The sequence below is a fragment of the Mastomys coucha genome, unplaced genomic scaffold, assembly GCF_008632895.1.
Source record: "Mastomys coucha isolate ucsf_1 unplaced genomic scaffold, UCSF_Mcou_1 pScaffold12, whole genome shotgun sequence".
Lineage (NCBI taxonomy): Eukaryota > Metazoa > Chordata > Mammalia > Rodentia > Muridae > Mastomys > Mastomys coucha.
This window is the reverse complement of record NW_022196894.1, coordinates 75,518,106-75,540,900: the sequence shown is the minus strand read 5'-3', so window position 1 is coordinate 75,540,900 and position 22,795 is coordinate 75,518,106. Positions and strand designations below refer to the sequence as shown.

The 22,795-nt window shown below is 39.5% G+C and overlaps 2 protein-coding genes across 2 annotated transcripts in view; one reads left to right on the top strand and one right to left on the bottom strand.

The window, feature by feature from the left end:
- The first annotated feature begins 2,162 nt into the window (after window positions 1-2,162).
- On the top strand, window positions 2,163-18,593 carry Btg3 (BTG anti-proliferation factor 3). The gene is made up of 5 exons (XM_031364284.1): window positions 2,163-2,375; window positions 5,501-5,679; window positions 10,007-10,144; window positions 14,217-14,424; window positions 17,924-18,593. The coding sequence occupies exons 2-5, from the start codon at window positions 5,507-5,509 to the stop codon at window positions 18,161-18,163; spliced, it is 759 nt and encodes a 252-aa protein (XP_031220144.1). The 5' UTR covers window positions 2,163-2,375; window positions 5,501-5,506; the 3' UTR covers window positions 18,164-18,593.
- An 80-nt stretch (window positions 18,594-18,673) lies between these two features.
- The window catches only part of Cxadr (CXADR Ig-like cell adhesion molecule), a 53,033-nt gene continuing 48,911 nt past the window's right edge, over window positions 18,674-22,795 (bottom strand). Inside the window, exon 8 of the mRNA XM_031364283.1 lies at window positions 18,674-19,260. Coding sequence (XP_031220143.1) covers window positions 19,219-19,260 — 42 coding nt within the window. The 3' untranslated portion in view covers window positions 18,674-19,218. The remainder of the gene's footprint in view (window positions 19,261-22,795) is intronic.

The following is a 22,795-nucleotide window of genomic DNA, read 5'->3' as shown; positions in this document are numbered from 1 at the left end:
GAGCTCCCAGGGACTAAACCACCAACCAAAGAATACACATGGGACCCATGGCTCCAGCCACATATGAAGCAGAGGATGGCCTTGTCTGGCATCAGTGGGAGGAGAGGCCCTTGGTCCTGTGGAGGCTTGTTACTCCATCCAAGAGGGATGCTGTTGAGGGGTTAGCTGGGAGTGGGGGGGGAAGCACCCTCTTAGAGGCAAAGGGGAGGGAGAATAGGAAGGGGGTTTGAGGAGGGGAGATTGGGAAAGGGGACAACAGTTGAAATGTAAATAAAATAATTAATAAAACAAAAGGAAATTGTGCCTTTAAGACCTTAAAATAGGATATACATTTCAGACTCAAATGATAATTTCAATTATTGATGACTTTCATATTGATGGCCTTATAGATCTTGAATTTTCCACATTCTATAAGCATTCACACCAATTCTTAAAGCCCCTCTCTACCCTCTTTTTTTATATGTATGTATGCATGCATGATATTTACATATAGGCTAAACTCACTAAGAAAACTCAGTTTCTTTCATGAATTGGAATAGGTGAGTCCTGCCAAAAAAAAGTCAACAGCCAAAGAACCACGTCTCCTGTCAGAAAGGGAAAATTGCTCTTTAACCACTGAGCCATCTTGACAGCCTCCATGGACAAGTTTTGAAAAGCACAAAGGGAGCAACGTGGGAGCAAAGTAAATGCGAGAGGACAGAGGAGCTTCAGATTGGCATGGTGCTATTGAATGTGTGAGATTCCACGCTTTCGCCTTTGCTTTGGCTTCTAGCTATGGTACTGTTGTCTGAACCACAGTGTTGTATAGAACCACAGATTAATAATGATTACACAGGGATCCTAACTGGGCATGTGAGCCATCTGAGTTAATCACTGAGCCATCGCAGGGTGGTGGTGGCACACGCCTTGAATCCCAGCACTTGGGAGGCAGAGGCAGGTGGATTTCTGAGACCAGGCCAGCCTGGTCTACAGAGTGAATTCCCCGACAGCCAGGGCTACCCAGAGAAACCCTGTCTCGGAAACACAATCAATCAATCAATCAATCAATAATGTTTGTAATTACCTATTTTATGAAACTTGTAAAGTGAAAAGCCTATATCAGTAAAACAACGCCGATGTGATTATTCATTTTAAGTGAAAGCACATCTCCTGGAATAGTCCCACGTGTGTATATAACAGCACCCTCTTTGAGAAATAGTTCTAGTTCCACAATAACAGAAATGCTTCTCACAAAATGAAGACACAGTACACTAGTTTCATTATGGTTTGAGGGTTGTATGTTTCTGGTAAAAATTATTATTTTTGAGGCTCACAAGGCTATAATCAGCAACATCAGTAATCTAGTCAAAATAAAGCTTTAACAATTAGTTCTTAGGCAATTTGCATTTTAAATTCTCTTTTAATGAGTGTCTTGTGTTTTTCTGGCCTGTCTGACTTATCAGCTGCTTTCACAACACTAACACCTTGCTGCCAGTTCAGCCTAAGGGATGGAAAAGAAGTTCCTTTCTTCGGAAAGTTTATGTTCCCTTTTCTTATGTGTTTAGTCAAGGCTTAAGCTTTTTGTTCCTGGGAAGTCCTTGAGTTAGAAGTGTCTGAGAAATACAAAGCCTGGCCACTCAACTCATCCATTGGGCCATCAGTGCTGGCAGAGACACAGCACTCAACAGGAGGCTGCCACGCTCTGCCAGCCAAGTGTCCAGGTAAGAGTTTTACACGTACAGGGAGGCAGCTAGTGACTTCAGGACAAGAGGGACTTGGCAAGCCCACAAAGCTAAGCTCCCCTACTGCGGGGTAAGAAGGGGGGAAGATCCCACCCAAGCAAGGTGGAGAGATCCAGATTGAACTTGCCCTCAGGCAGCAGAAAGGCGGGTCGATCCGAGGGAGAGTCCCGCGTGAGGAGGAGTGGCCGAAGAGCCTAGAGGAAGCGTCCTGCCCACCCCACCGAGGGAGGAAAGGCCCTCGGGGCTCGCGCTGGAGGTACTGCAATCTCGTGCCAGCACAGCCGTCGGAGCCCAGCCTCTGCGCGCGGCCCCGAGGCAGGAGCCGGCCACGCGCACCGGCTGAGGGGGCGGGCCCTCTGGAAGCCCCGCCCCCACGGCTCGTGGATTGGTTCCGCTCGGCGCTGGGCCCCGCCCAGCCCTCGCCCCTCCCTTCTTCCGGGCCTCGAGCTCCCCGTGCGCCGCTTCGGGACCGCGCTCGCTCTCTCGGCCGCGCGCTCCTCCGCCGCCCGCCAGTCTGCTCGGCGCGCGCTCGGCGGCGGTCCGACGACGCAGCAGCTGCGCTCGCCGGACGAGCCTCGCGGCGCTCGCGCTCGTCTCCCCGGCTCCGGAACGCGGTCGCAGCCGGCGTGGGTGCAGCCCCCCGGAGCGGCGGCGGTGAGGGATGCGGGCCGGGGTGGGGGAACGCGGTGGCGGCGAGGAGAGCGGGCCTGGAACAGGGGGACGCGGCGGGGCCCCGGGCATCGCGGAGGGAGGCTGGGAAGCGCCCGCCGCCACGTCGAAAGCGGAGCGGCCGGGGGATGCGCGCGGCGACCGCGGGTCCTCGGCGGGGTGGGACGCCTTCTCGGGCGCGTGCCACGTCGCCTACCGCCCCCGGGGAGGCGACCGCGGGCGGCCGACCGGCCGGCCGGCGGGCAGGCGGGCTGGGGCGAGCCGGTTTGCACAGGTTAGACGCGGCGCGCAGGCCGTCCACTCGGACGGAGCGCGTGGGGGCTCTCCGCCCGCGCCGGGCTGCGGGGCCCCGTTCCGGCCGCATCTGGCCAACGCCGCCCCGGGCGGTCAGGGCCGCTCGGCGCGACCACGCTCGCCGCCCCCTCCACCTTGGCAGCGTCCACCTGGAGAAGTTGTGGTTTCTAGAAATTGCTACTGGCTTTTTCGTTACTAGGGAGGGGGGCGGAGGGGAGGGAGACTGCAAAGTTAGAAACTCCTAGAAGGCCGGGCTCGTGGAACAAAGTAGAACTTGAGGAGCAGCCGCCGCGGTGACGACGTCCTGGGGTGACGTCACCAAGCGGTGTTTCAAATGGGAGCCTGGGGGGGGGGTGTGGGTGGCACGAGAAGCCCTAAAGTCTTAATTCCCCCTCCCTCGTCCCCCGTGGTGTTCACCCCCGGAGCCTTAGACCTTCCTCTTGTGCCTTCGGTGTTTCTGGAACACTGATAAGAGGGGGTTAATTTTTCAGCTATTCCATTCCTTCAAACAGAAAAATAAATAAGTCCGTATGACTCATCTTCTGTTAACAAACCAAAAAGCAACCGCTAAGTGGTTCTTTCCTCCCTTTATTTTTTGATATGAACTTGAGCAAACAAAAGCAAACCCCCGAACTGTTAGGTAGGTAGCACGTACTGGCCCGGTTGGTGAATGAGAATGATCTAGGAATCAGTACCTTTCTCTAGTGTGAGGCTTTTATCTTGGAGTGGAGCATATGCGGCTCCATCAGCTACTTTCTCGCCCAAATTGCGTATGCAATTTCGGTGGGTTTTCTGTTCTGTCATAAGGTGCTGTATGTACATGAAGTATAAATGAAGCTTCACAAAGCTGAAAGTGCCTCACACTTTTCAGGAGGAGGGAGGTGGCACAGCAGTTGTAGTAGACCGAAGTTCTGTGTGCTCACACACTGGTCTGTGAGGATTCTATCCACCGGTTGACCGTAGTAGTTGTAGTAGAAGGTGTATTTGGCATTCTGAGAGTCCAAGAGGAAGGTTTGGGTATGTTCCCATCTAGGATCGGAGTGAGTAGGACTGCCAGGAATAATCTCACATAACTATATAGAATTTCTTTCACTCTGAGGACCCTTGTTTGCATTTGCACACCGTAAAAATCACATTAGACAAGAAACTTAAAAGAGTTTGAGAAGAGAAATTTTTTAAAAAACAGGTATTTCTTTTTTCTCTTTTTTTAATTTGTAAGACCAGACTGCCAGATTGTTGTTAAGCTAGTTCACTGGTATAATCAATACAGTAGGGCTGACATTGGCGCCCAGAAAGATGACGTTACGTAGTACATGTTGGATCTCAATATCTCCAAGTTATATTCAGCCAAGTGAATGTGCTCATCTCAAAACACACACAGGCACACACGCACATATATATATACACATCCATCCATCCATATATATATACATATATATATTCAAAAGAACGCCTGAACAGCCTTTGTGGATTAACCAATGATCAATCAGACTTTCTATTTTAAGAGTCGTTTGATGCAGCTCCAAGATGTAACAGATTATCTCATTTAATGTTCTGTGACTGATCCTGAATTGATGTTCTGCCTAATGTGCTTTAGTGCTCACTATTTTTGTCCTACCTTTTTAGGAAAATATACCTATACCTGAAAGAACATGCAAAAAGCTCAATGCTGAAAAACTTTTAATGTGTAACAGTTTTATTCAAGAGTAGTAGCTTTATCACAGCAGAAAAATAACCGTGGGCTCACTAGAATCTTTCCTCTTGTTCCTGTGCTCCTCCTGCCTTTAGCTACCCAGTCTATTTTCTACCTGTCTAGACTTCCCTGCTCTGAACAGCTGTCTATGTGGCGGAGATTTCAGTGTGTGGTATTGTTTGTTACCTCTCTGCTTCTGCTGCTGAGTTTAAGATTCTCCCATCTTGTAGCACATGTTAGTGTTCCCTTTCTCGTAATTGCCAGTTCTGTTGTACATGGAAGCCATACTTTATGTGTCCAGTCAGCATTGGGGGATATCTGGAGTGTTTCTACTTTGTTGTGAATAATGCTGCCATGGACATATGTTTTCCTGTTTTCTTTTTTTGTGGGGACATATATGTTAGATTTCTTGGGCTCATAGCTATAGAATTACTGGAAATGTCATAGCTATTTAACCTTTGGGGGGAAAAAAACTTCAAAACTTCTCCAGAATGGAGGTACAGTGCTTGATTTTTTTTTTTCTTTAAACATTTTATGTGTATGAGTGCTTTGCCTGCATGTATGTATGGCCGCCACATGTGTGCCTGGTGTCCTCAAAGGTCAGAAGAGAGCCCTCTGGAACTAGAGTTACAGGTGGTTAACTATCATGTGGATTTGGGGAACTAAGTCTAGATCCTCTGCAAGAGTAGGACATGGAGCCATCTCTTTAACCCTGAGTGTAGACGCTTCTGTTTTAAATTGTAAGTCCTTTCACAGAACTTTACATTTTAGTTTGAATTTGACTCATTTAGTATAATATTTATTACAGATTCTTTTTGATTGGTACCTGAATTTATTTTAGTTGTCAGAAGCAATATGATATGTTCTTCACTGAACTACTACTTAAAACCAAGCAGTAAGAATCCCAGGAGTATTTCCTAATAGGTCTCTGAGGACTCAGACTATTAGTAATGATTACTGGCAAGGAAAGACCAGTCAAAGGGAAAGGAAAAGGGAAAGCTGTAAAGGGGCATATTTTGCAGAACTTTATTTGTGTGTGTGTGTGTGTGTGTGTGTGTGTGTATAGTTGCTGTTGTTTGGGTTGATTTGTGTTTTATTTCTAAGAAAACATTTATCTTTACAGGGAAAAATGAAGAACGAAATTGCTGCTGTTGTCTTCTTTTTCACAAGGCTGGTTCGAAAGCATGATAAGTTGAAAAAAGAAGCAGTTGAGAGGTTTGCTGAGAAATTGACTCAAATACTTCAAGAGAAATATAAAAATCACTGGTATCCAGAAAAACCATCAAAAGGACAGGCCTACAGGTAAGGCAATTGATTGGACAGTTGAACTGGACTAAATGAAGATCAGTTTGTGTGATGACTACAAGGCCAGAGGGCTGAAGGATATTTAGAAATCACCTCCTAGGATTTTTATCTAGAAACACAAAACTCTGGGGTGTTGGTATTTTGTTCTTGCTCATTTTAAAGTACGCGTATTTGTTGATGGAGTCCTACTGTTTAGCCTGGGAGGCCAGAGCTTTAGTCACCAGTTCATTTCTTTTGAGTAGTTTGGCTCCTGCTTAAGTAGTTTGCTGTTATCCTGGGTACTTAAGGGTACAGTTCCTCACAAGTCTAGAGGACCCTAATCTCTCCGAAATGAGCATGGTAATTAAGAATTGAGAAAACCTAGGGTTTTTGTATCTAAAGGTTACATGCTGTACTTTTTTTATTATTTTATTTTTCTGAAGAGGGCACTGGTGGCACAGATCTTAATCCCAGCACTCAGGAGACAGGCAGGCAGATCTGAGTTTGAGATGGGACTAGTCTTCAGATCAAGTTCCAGGACCAAAAACCAAAAAAGAAGAGAAAATGGTAAAGTAAGAGAGAGGCAGACAGTGGCATCTGCCATTAATTCTAGCACTCTGGGTGTAGAGGCTGGTGGATTTCTGTCGTTTTTGAGGGTAGCCTAGTTTACGGAGTGAGTTCCACGACAGCTAGGGCAATGTAGAAAGACTGTCTTCAACCTAACATGGTCTTGGCCTTCACGCTGATGATCTCACTTATATTATGAATCTCCTCTGTGGTATAAGCCAGTTGAAGGTAACTCAGCTCTGTACCTCGGGTGGTAAATACTGGCTTGGGGACTTTAAATCAAGTCTTGAGTGCTTCCAGATCTCCATGAGCTTGTGTTCACCATAGTCTCAGAGGTGAGAGGGAAGAGAATACTTACTTGTCGCTCACTTGTATTTTGATTTGTAAGTTAAAATAAAGAACAGTAGAATCTTTAAGCTGTACAAGAAGAACATGCCCTGACATGCTCACTTTGGTACAGATGTATCTGTTGAGAAGACAAATAGGTCATTTCCTAAAACTAGCTGTCATACCACAATGAGGATTGTGGGCATGCCTCCATATTTACACCGAAACATTGGTTAACTTGTGACAACTACAGAAATTCCTCTTTATTTCAGCATGTTATACCTGCTCTTTGTTCCACAAACCAATACTTACATGTATGGTTGTTGTAAAAGGTCTTTGTTTTAGCATTTAAATGTTTAGGACTATTTGAGAAATCTAAGACTGAAGTGGAAATACAGTTTTCTTGTTTCTCATTTGCTAAGACCAGTTGAGTAAAGTATACTATTCTGATAACTTTGGTATTTTTTCATAATTTTTACCCAAAATTTCCTAGTAAGCTGGTTAATATTATGAATATAAGTTGATATGTAACTGTTAATATAGGCTCAAGTAATTTTTTACTTTCTCACTTGATTGTCTTTTTTCCCCCGTACATCTTCATTTCTGATAGGGAACAGCTTTTGTAAGTTATTGAGGCTTTTTACACATGTCTAATTGATGTTGGGTGGCTGCTTTTGGAAGTGCCAAGCTACTAAAAAAATGGAAGGGAAGCACTGTCAAGTAAATGCAGCAAGGTCAGAGAGTGCACCATTTCATTCCCATTCATTCTAGAAACTTGAGAAAAACTCAAAGAAGACTAACTTGGCATGTGATCAGAAGTATCACTGAGTCATTTTGAAGCTTTTTAAAATAGTTGTTTTTAAAAAACTATTAAGACTTCATGGAATAGTGGGAAAAATAAATATAAGTTTAAAATGTTTTCTACATTTTATGTAAATTGATATTTGTAAAAGACAGTTTGGCAGTGTAAGGTCTATGAAAATACTCATATTTTGAACATTAAGTCTCAGAATCTTATCTGGAAGCAATCAGAAATACAGACAAATATGGATGAATACAAAAGTCTGTTACATGTTATAATTGCAAAAAAAAAATTAAAAGAACTATCAGCATTAAGTAAAATAATATACTGTATTCGTGAAACTTTTATAATCTTGCATTTGAAGAACAGTTAATAGAAAAGTAATTCCAGCATTAGGATAAAAAAATGTAAAAATATGTGGTGTATCTAAGTTTGCTTAAACAAATAAGTTACATCTAATTTAAAGGTTTAGCATCTTCATCACTCTCATGGTGAATGCGACATGTAAAATGTGAAGAGTCTTAACTGCTTTCGATGCTGTGGTACATGGGATTTGAGTTGCCCTATAAAATTAGAATCTGTAGGGCAGGTCAAAGGATCAAGCAACATCTTATAAATAATAAAATAAATTTTCACTCTGAATTTGCTAGTTTTAGTAGTACCATTAAGAAGTGGTAGGGAACTGTGGGTGAGCTTTGGTAAGAGAGAGTTTTGTATGCGGTAGACCTAATGTTGATCATATACATTAGATAAGCAGGTTATTTCTAAACTGTACATGAAGTTTGGAGTTGGTGTCCTGGATTTGAAGTCTAGATTCACTGGTGTGTGATATTGGGCAAATTCCTCAAACTGTCTCCTTTTTTCCCCTTACAAAGTGAAAATAATATCTACCTATGAAACTTTTAAAAAAGTTAGTAGGATATTGTCTATTGCATAGTACATGGTAAAAAAGAATTACTATATTTTAGAAACGTTATTAGTTGTCTTAACAAGATCTTTCCAGGGGCTGGAGAGATGGCTCAGTGGTTAAGAGTACTGACTGCTCTTCCGAAGGTCCTGAGTTCAAATCCCAGCAACCACATGGTGGCTCACAGCCATCTGTAATGAGATCTGACACCCTCTTCTAGTGTGTCTGAAGACAGCTACCATGTACTTATAATAAATCTTTTAAAAAAAAAAAAGAACAAGATCTTTCCAGTGAAGATTAAAATCAGCTAATGAAACAATTTAACTTTATTAGCTAAATATCACATTAGTACTACACTAGTAATTGAAATACTGGTTGAAAAGTCTTGGTTAGACTATCATTGTCTATCATTGTCATTATTGCGTGCTTAGATTAAGCCCAGGAACATTGAAACTCAAGGCAGTTGCTGTACACTGAGCTATATCCATTACATCCTAAATAGCACATTATAATGGATAGTATTTCCAGTTGACTTGTATACCATATTTATGTCTTCAGACATAGAAGAGAAGTGAAACACTTTAAGCTCAGACAATAAATTTCATAAGTAATTATAATGCAGGATTGTCTTAGTTGAGTCTTAATTAAAAGCAGTAAATATATTTCATATTTTCCATTGTAGCTACTGTTTTTTCTACTTAAGCAGAATGCATGTCTGGAGGTACATTTTTACATTCATGCTACTATTTATTCACTTGGACAAAATACCTTTTTATTTTGAGTCTAATACAAGGGGGCAGCGGTTAGGCAGTGAATATGGTATTGCCTACAGCTGCTAACTATATTTTCTACATTCCATTGGTTGAACAGGCATTTCTTAAATTAACTTGTAATAGGCTTTATTTAAATTTTTTTCTTTCTTATTTTGCAACTTAGGTAAAAGAAAGTCCTATATAACACATGGTACATCAAATGAAGCAATGTTCCAGGATTACATGTTAGTCATGAGTATGCAATGTGCATGGGCCTTGAATTCTTATTTTTGAAACAGTTATAGATGAAGTAAAAGCTGTCTCCTTTAAGATTTAACTTTATTACCAGGAATGTAAAAACATGTTAGTGGCAATAAAACTTGTCACAAAAAATTCCAGTAATATTTGAGGCACTGGTTGAAGTCTTTTAGTTTCAGATTTTATCAGTTAGTCTACAAAACTTCATAATGTCAGGGCTGGGGATATAGCTCAGTTACCTAATAGACATGAAGCTTAGGGTTGGATCTCCAGCATTGCAGTAAACCAGTATGAGTGTTTACACTCTAATGCTAGCATTTGAGAGGGAGAGGCAGGAGTACCATAAGTTCCAGTAACCTCCTCAGCTCCAGAGCAAGCTTGAGCTCATCCTGGGATACATGAGACTCCTGGCTCTCCAGCCCTCCAGAAATTGTCAAGAGTTCTAAGTAACCATCTGGTCTCTGTGTTTATTTGATGTATATATGCAGTTTAGTGGTCTCTGATAAATTAGGAGACTGGTGATTCCTTTGGGGTTACCCAGGTTATCTTTCTTTTGTTTTTATTAGGCTGGGCAGGCTTCATGTCACCTTTCTTTTCTGAAGTTTACACTTAAGAATCTCCCAGGTTCTCTATCAGGGTATTTTGTTATTGCTCACTTTCACATATATTGATTAGTAAGATTTATGAATGAGATTCAGTTATAGCTATCAATCTAATTCTGTTTTGTTGTAGATGCATTCGTGTCAATAAGTTTCAGAGAGTTGATCCCGATGTCCTTAAAGCCTGTGAGAACAGCTGTATCTTGTACAGTGACCTGGGCTTGCCAAAGGAACTTACACTCTGGGTGGATCCATGTGAAGTGTGCTGCCGGTGAGTCTTCATGTTTAGCAGCTGAACTGATTTTACTAAATTTTCTCATGTGTGATTTACCTGTGTCTCGTAAAAGGTTTTCAGAAAAGGTTCTCAGAACCTTGTTCTCAGAAAAGGTTTATGAATTACCCTCTTACCATGAAGAACTCAGAAACAAGTTTCCTAGAACTTTTTTTTTAAGATTTATTTATTTATTATATGTAAGTACACTACTGTCTTCAGATACACCAGAACAGGGCATTAGATCTCATTACGGATGGTTGTGTGCCACCATGTGGTTGCTGGGATTTGAACTCAGGACCTTCAGAAGAGCAGTTGGTGCTCTTGACCGCTGAGCCATCTCTCCAGCCCTGGTTTCCTAGAACTTTGCCGAGGACTTTACTATGTACCAAGAAGAGGTAGAAGGTGTGTACCTTGTCGTCTGCCACCATGCTTCATTCATGTGACACTTCCTTTCCTCAGATAGGAAAAGCTGAGTCCAAGTAAAGCAGCAATGTGACCTTTAGTTGGTCTCCATCTTTTCAGGTAGCTTAGTAGCATTTTAAAGATGCTGTTCTCAGAATAGGAATTGTGTTTATCTCAAATAACTGTAAAAGAGTTTGACCTGAAATCTGTTTAAACTTTCAATAAAAGCATTATGTAAACTAGGCGTCTGTGCAGTTTTCAAAAATGAGATCAACATTCTTTTGGAGAGAAAAAGATGACTGTAGATGTCACTTGAGCTGCTATGTGGAGGTCACTAGGTAACAAGGCAGGGAAGATGGTTTCTCTAGGAAGAAGAAGCAGGATAAACTAGGAGCATAAACTTGCATATTTTCTATGACAGCACCCATGGAGAGCTTCTCTTTGTTTGGCCTCTGTTGAGAACAGGAAAGTTCCTTTTTTATATGAATCTAGCTATGTACTATAGAGATGGTCACTTAGCAATAATCTTACAAAATTTATTCCTAATATCAGACATTACAAACTTTAGGGTCTTTGAGATGAAGGTTCCTTGTATATAACTAACATAAACCCCATTGTTTGAACTTTCTTACATTATTTCTTTCATTTCCATGAATATCTACACATTCTTAATAGTAGACATAGTTCTCACACAAGATGCATTATGTATCCATGTTTTGCCTAAATGTCTGTCTGAGTGCTCTGCATGCCTGGTGCCTAAGAAAGGCAGAATAGGGCAGTAGGACCTTTGAACTGGAGTTACAGATAATTGCAAGCCTACAGCTACTGGGAATTGAACCCGTGTTCTCTGGAAGAGCAGCAAATGATCTTAATTGCTGAGCCATCTCTGCTACCTGTATTTCTTCTTCTCCCTCTTCCCTCTCCAATTTTTTTTCCCTAAAGGAAAGACCTATGTTAATATGGCTGTGCAGAAATTCACTATGTAGACCAGGCTGGCCTCAAACTGACAGATCTCCCTGCCTCTCAGATAAAATTCTTATGGGGCTCCTTATAATGTTTTCCATTGGAATGATCAGATCCTCACTGCTCCTTACCAAATTGTACAATGAGCAACCTCTTCTCAAAGTACTGTGTAAGTTCTGTGATCTGTGAGGCAAATAACAGCCATTACCAACTTCTTCGTCTGTACTATTGTGTAATACAGTAGTCATGGCTTGAACATACTTTTTTCAGGTATTTAAAGTTTGGTACCCAAAGATGAAAGCTTTGGTTGTGTGGGTATACTACTTAACTAGATAGCGCATTCTTAATGCCAGATAATAAAAACCAACTGTGGTTTCAGTAGTAGTTTATGAAAATCTTCACACGCAGTACCTACAAAATGGGTTGTATATGATCATGACATTTTCCCCCAGCTGGCTACTGTAAAGATGTTTTTGTTGGGTTTTGGGTTTTTTTGTTGTCCTTTCTGAGAGAAGGCCACACATCCATATCTACACTATGTAGATCAGGATAGTCTCAAACTCTTAAGCAACCAACAAGCCTCTACTGCCTCTGAGATGTAATTAAAGGCACGTACCACCATGCCTGCTGTGTTACTGATTTTTTTTTTGTAATGGCTAATACAAATTAGCTTAACATTGTAGTGTATACACTCTGATAAGAACAGTATAGCTTCCAAAGAACAATATAACTGCGTGATTTATGTAAGTTAACAGAGAGCACTGAGATAACATGTTTTTGAACCCAAACTGGAAAAATGACTATTCTGGAAATTAGAACAACGCTGATGTAGGAGATACATAACGGAAAAATAGCAGTCTTTGAAAACAGTAACTTGGGGCTGAAGGAGAAGTTAAAGCTGTGGATTGCTTTTCCAGAGGACTTAGATGTGGTACCTAGCACCCATGTAGGGTAGCACACAGCCATCCACCTAGAACTTAAGCTCCAGAGGATGGAATGCTATTCATACCCACAAATATAAGTAACATAATTAAGATTAAAAATAGACTTGTGGCACACGCCTTTAATCCCAGCGCTTGGGAGGCAGAGGCAGGAGGATTTCTGAGTTCAAGGCCAGCCTGATCTACAGAGTGAGTTCCAGGACAGCCAGAGCTACACAGAGAAACCCTGTCTCGAAAAACCAAACCAAAAAAGAAAAATAGTCTTTAAAAAATAACCCATTGGTATACTTGAGACCAAGATGCTATAATAAAAATTGAGATGTATTTAGACAGAACATTCTTCCTTGTCTCATAGAATAACAGAATAACATATAGCTTAGGTTATCACATGGTAAAATATTTGAAAACAGAATAAATAATAGATGTTTTTCCTATAATGAGAAAGTCTAAAAATAAGCTGATAACTTTTTTAATAGCTGATAACTTAATGATTCAGTACTCTTTTTTTAATATTAGCTATTTTCTTTATTTACATTGCAAATGTTCTCCCCTTACCTGGTTTCCCCTATCCCCCCCTCCCCGATTCAATATTCTTTTACAACTTTTTTAGTAAAGTCTACAATCTTTTTTTCTGTTAAAGGAGCATTAGATAAGCATTGATTTGTTTCATAGTAACTAACTTTTCATTTAGCAATCCATCTTTGAGAATGGAAAGTATAATTGTCCATTATTAATTCTTATGAGGAGTTAACTATATATTCCTAATATTACAGTAATACACTCAGTGGCTTTATTTAGCATGAAGCCCTCATTCCAAAGTACCAGAGGCAAAGATGTGCAAATTAAGTGGTGGTCAGGGAGAGCTGAGTAACTACAGCAGGCCCTTCAGTTACTATACGCTTGCCTTTGTTTTCGTCGTCTATTTCTACAAAGACAGTAGTTCTCTTCCAAAAAATTCCTTGCCTTTCTGTTTTCTTTGAATTTTAATTCCATTAGTAGGCAAAAATGAAGATATACCACATTGTTATGAATAACTCATTCAAACTGCTAGGCATTTTAAGAATTACTAGATTGAGCTGGAAAGGTGGCTCTGAAGTTCAAAGTACCTCTGGATTCCTTTCCACTGGATAGGAAACTAAGGCCTAAGGAGATTAGGGGGTTTGCGTTTGGTCACACTAGTTTCAACACTCATGATTTTCCTGTTTAAACCTACGAAATGTTAGGATCACTGGGCTCTTACAATGTTTTTAAAGGTGATCAGTTTTCCGAGAAATGTCAGTAATGTAATATAATACAACTCAAGCAAACCCCTGTATCATCCTCATCATTTTTCCCTTTAATCTTAATCATTGTCAGAAATCTTTTGTCTATAAATATAAAAAACACAGGCCCTGTCAAAATAAAAAATACAAGATTTTTCTAGTTGATTTTGGACAGTGGCCATTTAAAAATACATTAGAAAAATCTTAAAGAAAATATTAATACCTAGTAAATATAATCAAAAGATGGATTCCTTGTGATGTTTCAAACAATTTTTTGTTTGATGTCAGTAGAAAAGAAAGTAGCCACTTTCATTTATACTTCAGTAGGGTAGACAGAAGAAAATTATACCCTGCTTGGGCTTTGGATATTAAATGTGCACAATCCAGTTCTGGCTGGTTCCTTTATTGCCTTGGAATACTGGTGTGACCAGACCTGTTTAATTGTTTTTATGAACATTTCTTGCTTTTTATATGATTGGTAAGTTTTTTATGTATACCTAGGTATGGAGAGAAAAACAATGCATTCATTGTTGCCAGCTTTGAAAATGAGGATGAGAACAAGGATGAGATCTCCAAGAAAGTTAGCAGGGCTCTTGATAAGGTGACCTCTGATTATCATTCAGGATCCTCTTCCTCAGATGAAGACACAAGCAAGGAAGTGGAAGTGAAACCCAGCTCAGTGGCTGCAACGCCAAGCCCCGTGTACCAGGTAAGACTTGCCGGGGCCTGTCACTGCGCATGTGCACACTACCAGGCATGTGCACACTACCGGCCGTCTGTGCTCTGGCCAGCTTCTCCAGCTGGTCGCAGTTACACTGCCCAAGATGAGGGGATGTTCTCCACCTCAGCTCTTCCTTTTACACACACACTAGTGAAAGGCTGCTTATCAGAGATGCAAATGGGCATTCTGAGTCATCTTATCAAAAGTGTACTCTACTACAGTGACTAGGATAAGTATATTTTTAAAAGAAATATGCTGTCCTCCAAAAAAAGAGAAGTCATCATAAACAGTCCTGATTATTGAAAAAAATCCTTTTATTTAAAAAACAAAAACATCAGTAACTTTTTAAGTCTTTTATTACTTCATTTATATCTTTGGGTTAATTTTCTTCTTATTATTCCCCTTTTTCATCAGTAAAGAGAAATTTCACTGAATTATATTTACGCTATTTTCTTATGTAAAAGCCAAAAGGTCTCTCTTATTGTTCTGATCATGAAAGCATCTTATAGCAAACACACATTACAGATTCATTTACTTTATATCTGTACATTAAAAATACTTAATTACTTTCAAGGAATTTGATTATTCTTTTTTTTTTTAATGCCTTATAGGCTTGCCTGCAGACTGACTTTTTTTTAAATTTATTTTATGTATATGAGTACACTGTTCTATCTTCAGACACACCAGAAGAGGACATCAGATCCCATTACAGATGGTTGTGAGCCACCATGTGGTTGCTAGGAATTGAACTCAGGGCTTCTGGAAGGGCAGTCAGTGCTCTTAACCACTGAGCCATCATATAATTCATTTTCTGTTGAATTATACATTACATACTAACTTTAGTGAATTTCCTGGAAATCATCTAAATGTGATGATTTTTAACTCGATTTTGTTTTTACTCAGTCAAGAATATAAGTGCCAAGTGACTGCTCTTAATTTTAAGTAAGCTGACCTTTTTTAAGTTTAAAAATCAGTTTACATTTTCTTTTACACCAATTGACATTTATCTTTGCCCGTCACAAAAGAACATTAGAATAAAAGAAAGGTATGGAAATTAAGGTAGCTTACATGCTATTTTGGAAGACATTTCTCTTTGGCAGTCTAGTCTACAACAAAACATTTCACGGATAAATAGATTCCTGCTGTCTAAGCCCTCTGTACAAAGTTGATACAGTTCCACTTTAACCTCCCTGCTTATCTTGATTTATATCAATGTTTTTGGGTTTTGTGGGGTTTTTTTTTTTTTTAATAAGAGCAGTTGTTAAAGTATGTTGTGGAAATAAGTCCTTAACACATAGATGTAATGAGAATACACCTTCTGTGATTTAATCATATATTTTGTAATTGTTCTTTTGATGATGAAAATCTAAAGGGGGATTATCAAATAAAGACAAAAACATTCATAGCTCCTGCCAGGGGAGGATCTTTATTCTATAGTGTTTTTAGAAATTACTCTTAAAGTCAGCTCTTGATATTTCCCAAGTTGATCTGTGGACTCGACTTAATCAAAAATCCCAAAAGTCCTATTAAGTAACACATTGATTCTAAAGTTTTAAGAAACTAAATTTTGAGGGCTAACATGAATATAAAACAATGGGCTGGTAATACGGCTCAGTGTTTAAGAGAGCACTGACTGCTCTTCCAGAGGTCTTGAGTTCATTTCCCAGCAACCACATGGTGGCTCACAACCATCTGTAATAAAGATCCAGTGCCCTTTTCTGGTAAGTCTGAAGACAGTGATAGTGTCCTCACATACATGAAATCTTTAAAAAATAAATAAAAAATAAAATTATTTTGTGCATTACAATTATTAATAGTTTAAGGATACATAATATATCATTGGAACAAAAATTGAAATTCTAAAATAAGCTCACTTTTATACACTTGCCCCACTCACCTGTCCCCCAGCAGAACACCAGAACAGTTAGGGTGGAAAGTCTTAAAAAGATTTGAAAAAGAGGAAAAGGGCCAAAGTGGGTTTAAGTGTTGCCTGATGTAGCATGCACCAAAAATGGATTAGGGATGATCATGGCTCTACATATGAGAAAACTCAATTTATAAAGAAATTGAAGAAATGTGGAGAATTATCTTGAAACTGTCTTCAAAGGGTCACCAAAAAATTGATTTTTATCAAAACTAAGTATTTTTAATCACAAAAAGGAAACATGAGAAAGTGAATGGCTAAACCACAGAAAGTATGTTCTCATTATATCTATGTGTTATAGACTTGCTTTGATAACATAAAAACACTCCAAAAATTAGTGAGCTTAATGAACAGTAGGAGGATCAGAGTTGACTGCCATCTTGGGCAGGTGAGACCCTGTTCCAGAATAAAAATTGGAAAGGAGAACTGAGCTATAGCTCAGTGAGACAGTAATTGTCTTGTATGTACAAGGCCCTAGGCTCTCCCTAGCATTCCAACAGCAGTAAGAGCGGTAGCCATATAGTAAAGCACAAATAACTAGGAAATAGGTAGATGTTATAAATACTGTACAAAAATGTTATAAATGGCCAGTGAGCACAGAGAAAGGTGTTAGATCTCATTTGTCGTCAGTGAAACACAAATCAGATTAAAATAATGAAACATGACTTTTTCCAAGTTAAACCATCTAGCAACACAACTTTTAGTCAAGCCAGATCTCAGGAGTAGAAACTGCTGTGGCCATTTGGAAAAGCTGACACTCTCCAGCTATTCTACTCCTTACCATGTTCCTACGTAGTAAGAAAAATTAAGATAAGGATCTTTAAAGGCAAGTGTGTATAGGTGTGTACACAGGGACAAACACTGAACCTCTTTTTCAAAATACAAAATTGGTTCATATCATCTGCATTAAATGTTCTACAGAATCTTAAGTAAGGAAAACATCCCACACTGGGAAGGGCAGATTAGAACCAGAGAATCTGAAACTCTTAGGGTGCAGTGTTCCAAGCAAAGAATTTGAAAATTGCTGATGAGAATTTAAATAATGTGAACTTGATGTCGCCTGACTTCCAGCATACTTTTAAGATTGTTGATCCCAAGTACCGGACAGGCTAAAGCAGAATGATCTGGAAAGCTTTGTCAGAATATTTGGCCTCTGTTCCTCAGACTTCAGTATTTTTTAGTAGACCATGGCTGGGATGTGAAAGTGTGTGCTTCAAAGCTCCCTGAGTGACTTTTTGTTTAAACTAACTAGAAACAGGCCTAATACCCTAAAACCTGTTGTGTTCTTAGGAGTAACTATCATTCTGTGGTTGCATCTTTAATGCTTGTAAGGATGTTTTTATTAGTTTTATTTCTTCATTCATAAAGTACATGGGAGGTATTAATGAGATGTGGGCTTTTGCATAAGATATTTAAATGTAACCATAGGGATGTCACTAAGACCTACTCTTGGGGTAAGTGGTAGGTTTGTGTTTAGTAAGTGGTCTGGAATCTACTTAGTCTTTACTGAAAACTAGCTTATTGTTTTCCTCCTAATTTACTAAATGCTTTCTCTTCCCACAGATTTCAGAACTGATATTCCCGCCTCTTCCAATGTGGCACCCTTTGCCCAGAAAAAAGCCAGGAATGTACCGAGGGAATGGCCATCAGACTCACTACCCTCCTCCTGTTCCATTTGCTTATCCAAATCCAGGAAGGAAGAATAAAGCATTCCGCCCAATTCCAGTGACATGGGTACCTCCCCCTGGAATGCATTGTGACCGAAATCACTGGCTTAATCCTCACATGTTAGCACCTCACTAGCTCACTTGATTGTGTTGATGTCGTGTTGACAGAAAGGAAGGCATACCTTCCTATATACTAAGAGTTCATTCTTGTAGTGAAGTTAGATGGGCAAAACCATCAGACTTATTTTTATAGAAAAGCTATTGAGAATAATCTTTCTTAAAGTATATATATATGCACTTTAGATATATTGATATAGTTTGAGAAACTTTATTAAAGTTAGTCAAGTGCCTGAGTTTTTAATATTGGACTTGAGTATTTATATATTGTGCATTGACTCTGTTGGATACAAAAACACTGTAGGAGCGGGCGATGTGTTCTAGCACCTTTCAGCATTGACTGTATGGAGATATGTAAGTTATTTATACAGAAGGACATCTATTTTATGTCATTATTTAGAAGAATTGTGTGAAATCATGTAGTTGCAAATAAAAAGTAGTTTGAGGCATGACAATGTGTGGTTTTGTTCTGTATGTAAGAAAAGGAAAAGGTAGAACAGATACTTAGGAAAGAAAATAATCTAAAATGTTTCTTTAAAAAAACCTTTTTTATTGAACACAGGAACCCCAAAGGCCACATATCAAAATATACATGTAAAAAAAATTAATTTACTTGCAGTAGCTAATTGAAAATAAATACAATAAAACAACTTTCAGCTATCAATCAAAGGCATTATATGTGGAACCTTATCACCAAGATGTTGACCCATAATAATTTTATAGGATATCTGACTTACTCGCCTTCTGTCATTAGAGACAGCAGAAGTGCTCCTGTCACCTCTGTTAACCTGCCCTGTAAACTGGATGTAGTGGGAGTGCCTGAAATCCCATAACTTGAGAGGCTGAGGCAGACAACAGGACATCATGGCTCACCTCAGCTGTGCATCAGATGATGCTAGCCTGGCCAAGATGATATTCTAGCTCAGAAACTAAAAACAAAAGTGCTGTGCTTTTTTTCAAAAACAAAAAAAAAACAAAACAACAACAACAACAAAAAAACCAAACCCATTAGTCTTTACTAGAATTATAAAGGAAAAAGTATGGTACTTCAGATTCTTCAGTAGTCCTTCATATTTATACAACTGTAATGCCATCGGTCTTGTAAGCGTACTTGAACTACAAAGAAAAGGGAAAAAGCATCTATGAGTTTAGATATTCTAAAGGTAAACATTCAAAACAAGATCAGTGATACATCTTCCCACATCACTCTAACCTTCATAGTTTTACTCTGAAATTATTCAACTTAACCAAGAGTGACCAGACTTCCTAGTAACTGATAAAAAAGGATCTGGCTTTTCCACATCAGGTTTTTTCATTTCATTTACTCTATTGGTTTTATTGAGACAATGGTCTCAAGCTGTCTTGGGACTCACTGTGTAGAATAAGCTGGCTTTGAACTTACAGATCTGCCTCTCTGTGCTTCCTGAGGGCTGAGATTAAAGGTTTTTGCTACCATGCCCAATTTTGTTGACAATTTTTTTTTTTAATTTACTATGTAAGTACAGAAGATAGCAAGAATGAAGATACAGCTCAGTGATACAAAATATAGTCAGTTTTATAGTGTAGGTGTTTGCAACTTCTTATTTTAGAGTCTTAATGTCATTGTGTTCTGACTTAAGTTATAACAATTTTAGCATTTTTCTATAGCATAATATCAGCTTTTCCCCTGAGTATTTTCCTACTGGTAATTGGCATCTTAATTTTAAAATGAGAAAGGATCCAAAAAATATTTTGAGATGGGAGTCTTGTTTCCCACCTGCTGATCTCAAAGGATACACCCAGGCCCTAACTAGTCCAGGGACTGCAGACGTGTGTTGTTATGGCCCACAGAAAAATGTTGAATTGTAAGGCCATCGCTTGTTTCCTTGTAGGTATTGGAGGATTTTATAGGGATAACAACAGATTTGTGGGCAGTTACAGAGTTGGAAGTTTGAAATATTTTTGTCGGGAAAGACAGCATTTGTTCAATTAATTTACTTCTGTTATAGGTATATAAATTTCTTGGGAAATTTGAAGTGTAATAGTCACCCAGGAAGAGAAGCAGTAATTTTAGCACTCACCAAATAACTAAAACTCTTTGCACATTACTACAAAGTATAAATCGCTAATCAATGAGATAGCTCAGTAGATAAAGGCACTTGCCACCAAGCCAGGTAACTGGACTCGGATTTATAGGATCCAACCAACGGTGGTGGGAGAGCCAAACCCAGCAAGTTGTCCTCTGACTTCATGTGCGTGTATGTGTGCACACACACAAATACATAAATATAAAAGTAAATCCTAAATTAGCCCTGACATCTAAACGACAAGTCTTGGGGAAAGCTAACATTTATATTTGTTTTTATTTTATGTGAATGGGTGTTTTCCCCAGCACATTTGTCTGTGCCTATGTGTGCCATGCCTGAGGAAGCCAGAAAAGGGCATCAGATCTTCTGGAACTAGAGTTATAGATGGTTCTTAGCCACCATGTGTATGTTCTAGAAACCAAACCTGGGTCCTCTGCAAGATCAGCAAGTGCTGTTAACCACTAAGCTCTGTCTCCAGCCCTCGGAAAGCTCATTTTTAATTTAACTGCATTTTAGATCATTTTCTGTATAAGACTATGAATGTCATCTACCTGGTTTTAAAGGCTTAGTTCACATAGTGATAAAGCTTCCAACATAAAGCCTTTACGGTCTATTAACTATTGAAAACAAATTACCACTCAGCTGTTGGCTCTTTTAAGTTTTGGTAGGTATGGGGTTCGCGTTAATGGAATTTAAGACTGAGTTAATGTGTCCCTAACAGGATTAATCTAAACAAGGATCTCAAGAGTGATGACTGACAGCAGCTAATAATTTCAGCTTAAAACCTTTATTAGAGCCGGACGGTGGTGGCGCACGCCTTTAATCCCAGCACTTGGGAGGCAGAGGCAGGCGGATTTCTGAGTTCAAGGCCAGCGTGGTCTACAGAGTGAATTCCAGGACAGCCAAGACTACACAGAGAAACCTTGTCTCGAAAAAACCAAACCAAACAAAACAAAACAAAACCTTTATTAGAGAGTTTCAAGCAGGAGTGGTTTGTGAAATGAATAATGATAATTTGTTTGAATTTCCCATTTTGTATTTGTAGCCATAACAGCAGAGCTCTAAGTTATAGAGGTTAAGTTCCACATGGATGTTTGAAAATTCTTTGGTAAGTTCTACAGTGTTATTAATAAAATGCACTTACGTTGTATATTTTTTAACTATAGTAAAACATTTTGACTATAGTACAGTGTAACTTTAAGGCAAGATAAATCATTTATGTTGACTTCTAAGCCATCAGCTTTGTGATAATTTGTTTAATCCTCATAATCATCTCATGATTTATGCCATTTTTATTTCAGTTATATAAGGGCTCTGAGGGGCTGTTGAGATGGCTCAGCGGGTAAGAGCACTGACTACTCTTCTGAAGGTCCTGAATTTAAATCCACATGGTGGCCTACAACCATCCTTAATTAGGTCTGATGCCCTCTTCTGGTGTGTCTAAAGACAGCTATAGTGTACTTACATATAATAATAAATCTTTGGGCTTCAGCGAGTTGGGGCCAGAGTGAGTGGAGCAGAGCAGCAGAGATCCTGAATTCAATTCTCAGCAACTACGTGATGGCTTATAACCAACCATCTGTATGCTACAGTGTACTCACATACATAAACTAAATAAATCTTTAAAAAAGAAAAAGGGTGGAGTGCTCTGAGGGAAAAAAAATCAAGTCCAAAGTTACAGACAGCAAGCTAACTTAAGCCTTGACTTAAAAATCAACAAGACTTAAAAGCCTGTGCTCCATGGTGCCTCAACACTACATCCTGTTTAGTACCTATATAAAGTCTACCAACTATTGGAACTTGTGAGGTTAAACCAAGATTTGACAGAAGGAAACTCAGGCAGAGATTGTGTTAAATGAAAATAAATTACATTTCTATATTGGCCACTAATCTTCCTTGTTACAGACTATTCAGTTATGTCTGAAAAGAAACACTAAAACCTTAGACAATGGGCTGGAGAGATGGCTCAGAGGTTAAGAGCACCAACTGCTCTTCCAGAGGTCCTGAGTTCAAATCCCAGCAACCATATGGTGGCTCACAACCACCTGTAATGAGATCTGACCCTGACGCCCAATTCTGGTATTTCTGAAGACAGCTATAGTGTACTTAGATATAATAATAAATAAATCTTTAAAAAAAAAAAAAACCTTAGACAATGATTTCACTTGTTTGAACTGTAAATCAACTTTCAGTAGCCTAATGGATAAGACAGGTACTGGCCGAGAAGATGCAGAGAAGAGGACGAATACAGCAGTGCCCGAGATAGGCATCCTTTTGCTTTTTTATTTATTTATTTATCAATTTTTTTTTTGGTTATTTAACCTGGAACACAATGTTAACAATTGCCCCACATTCTTCTGGCATTAGAGTCTGGTTAGTGCAGTAGTAACTAGGAGGCTCCTGGGAAACACAGTATTACCCCTATATTATACATACCACGTGGGGTACTCACTGGACACTTATTACCCAAGGCAAACATGAGGGAACGCTCCTGCAATTCCCGTGTAAAATGTGTACACTCTAAACACTGCAGAGATTGCTACCTGCTTCCAAATGTATAGCAGAAGGCCATCTTTAAGGATTGA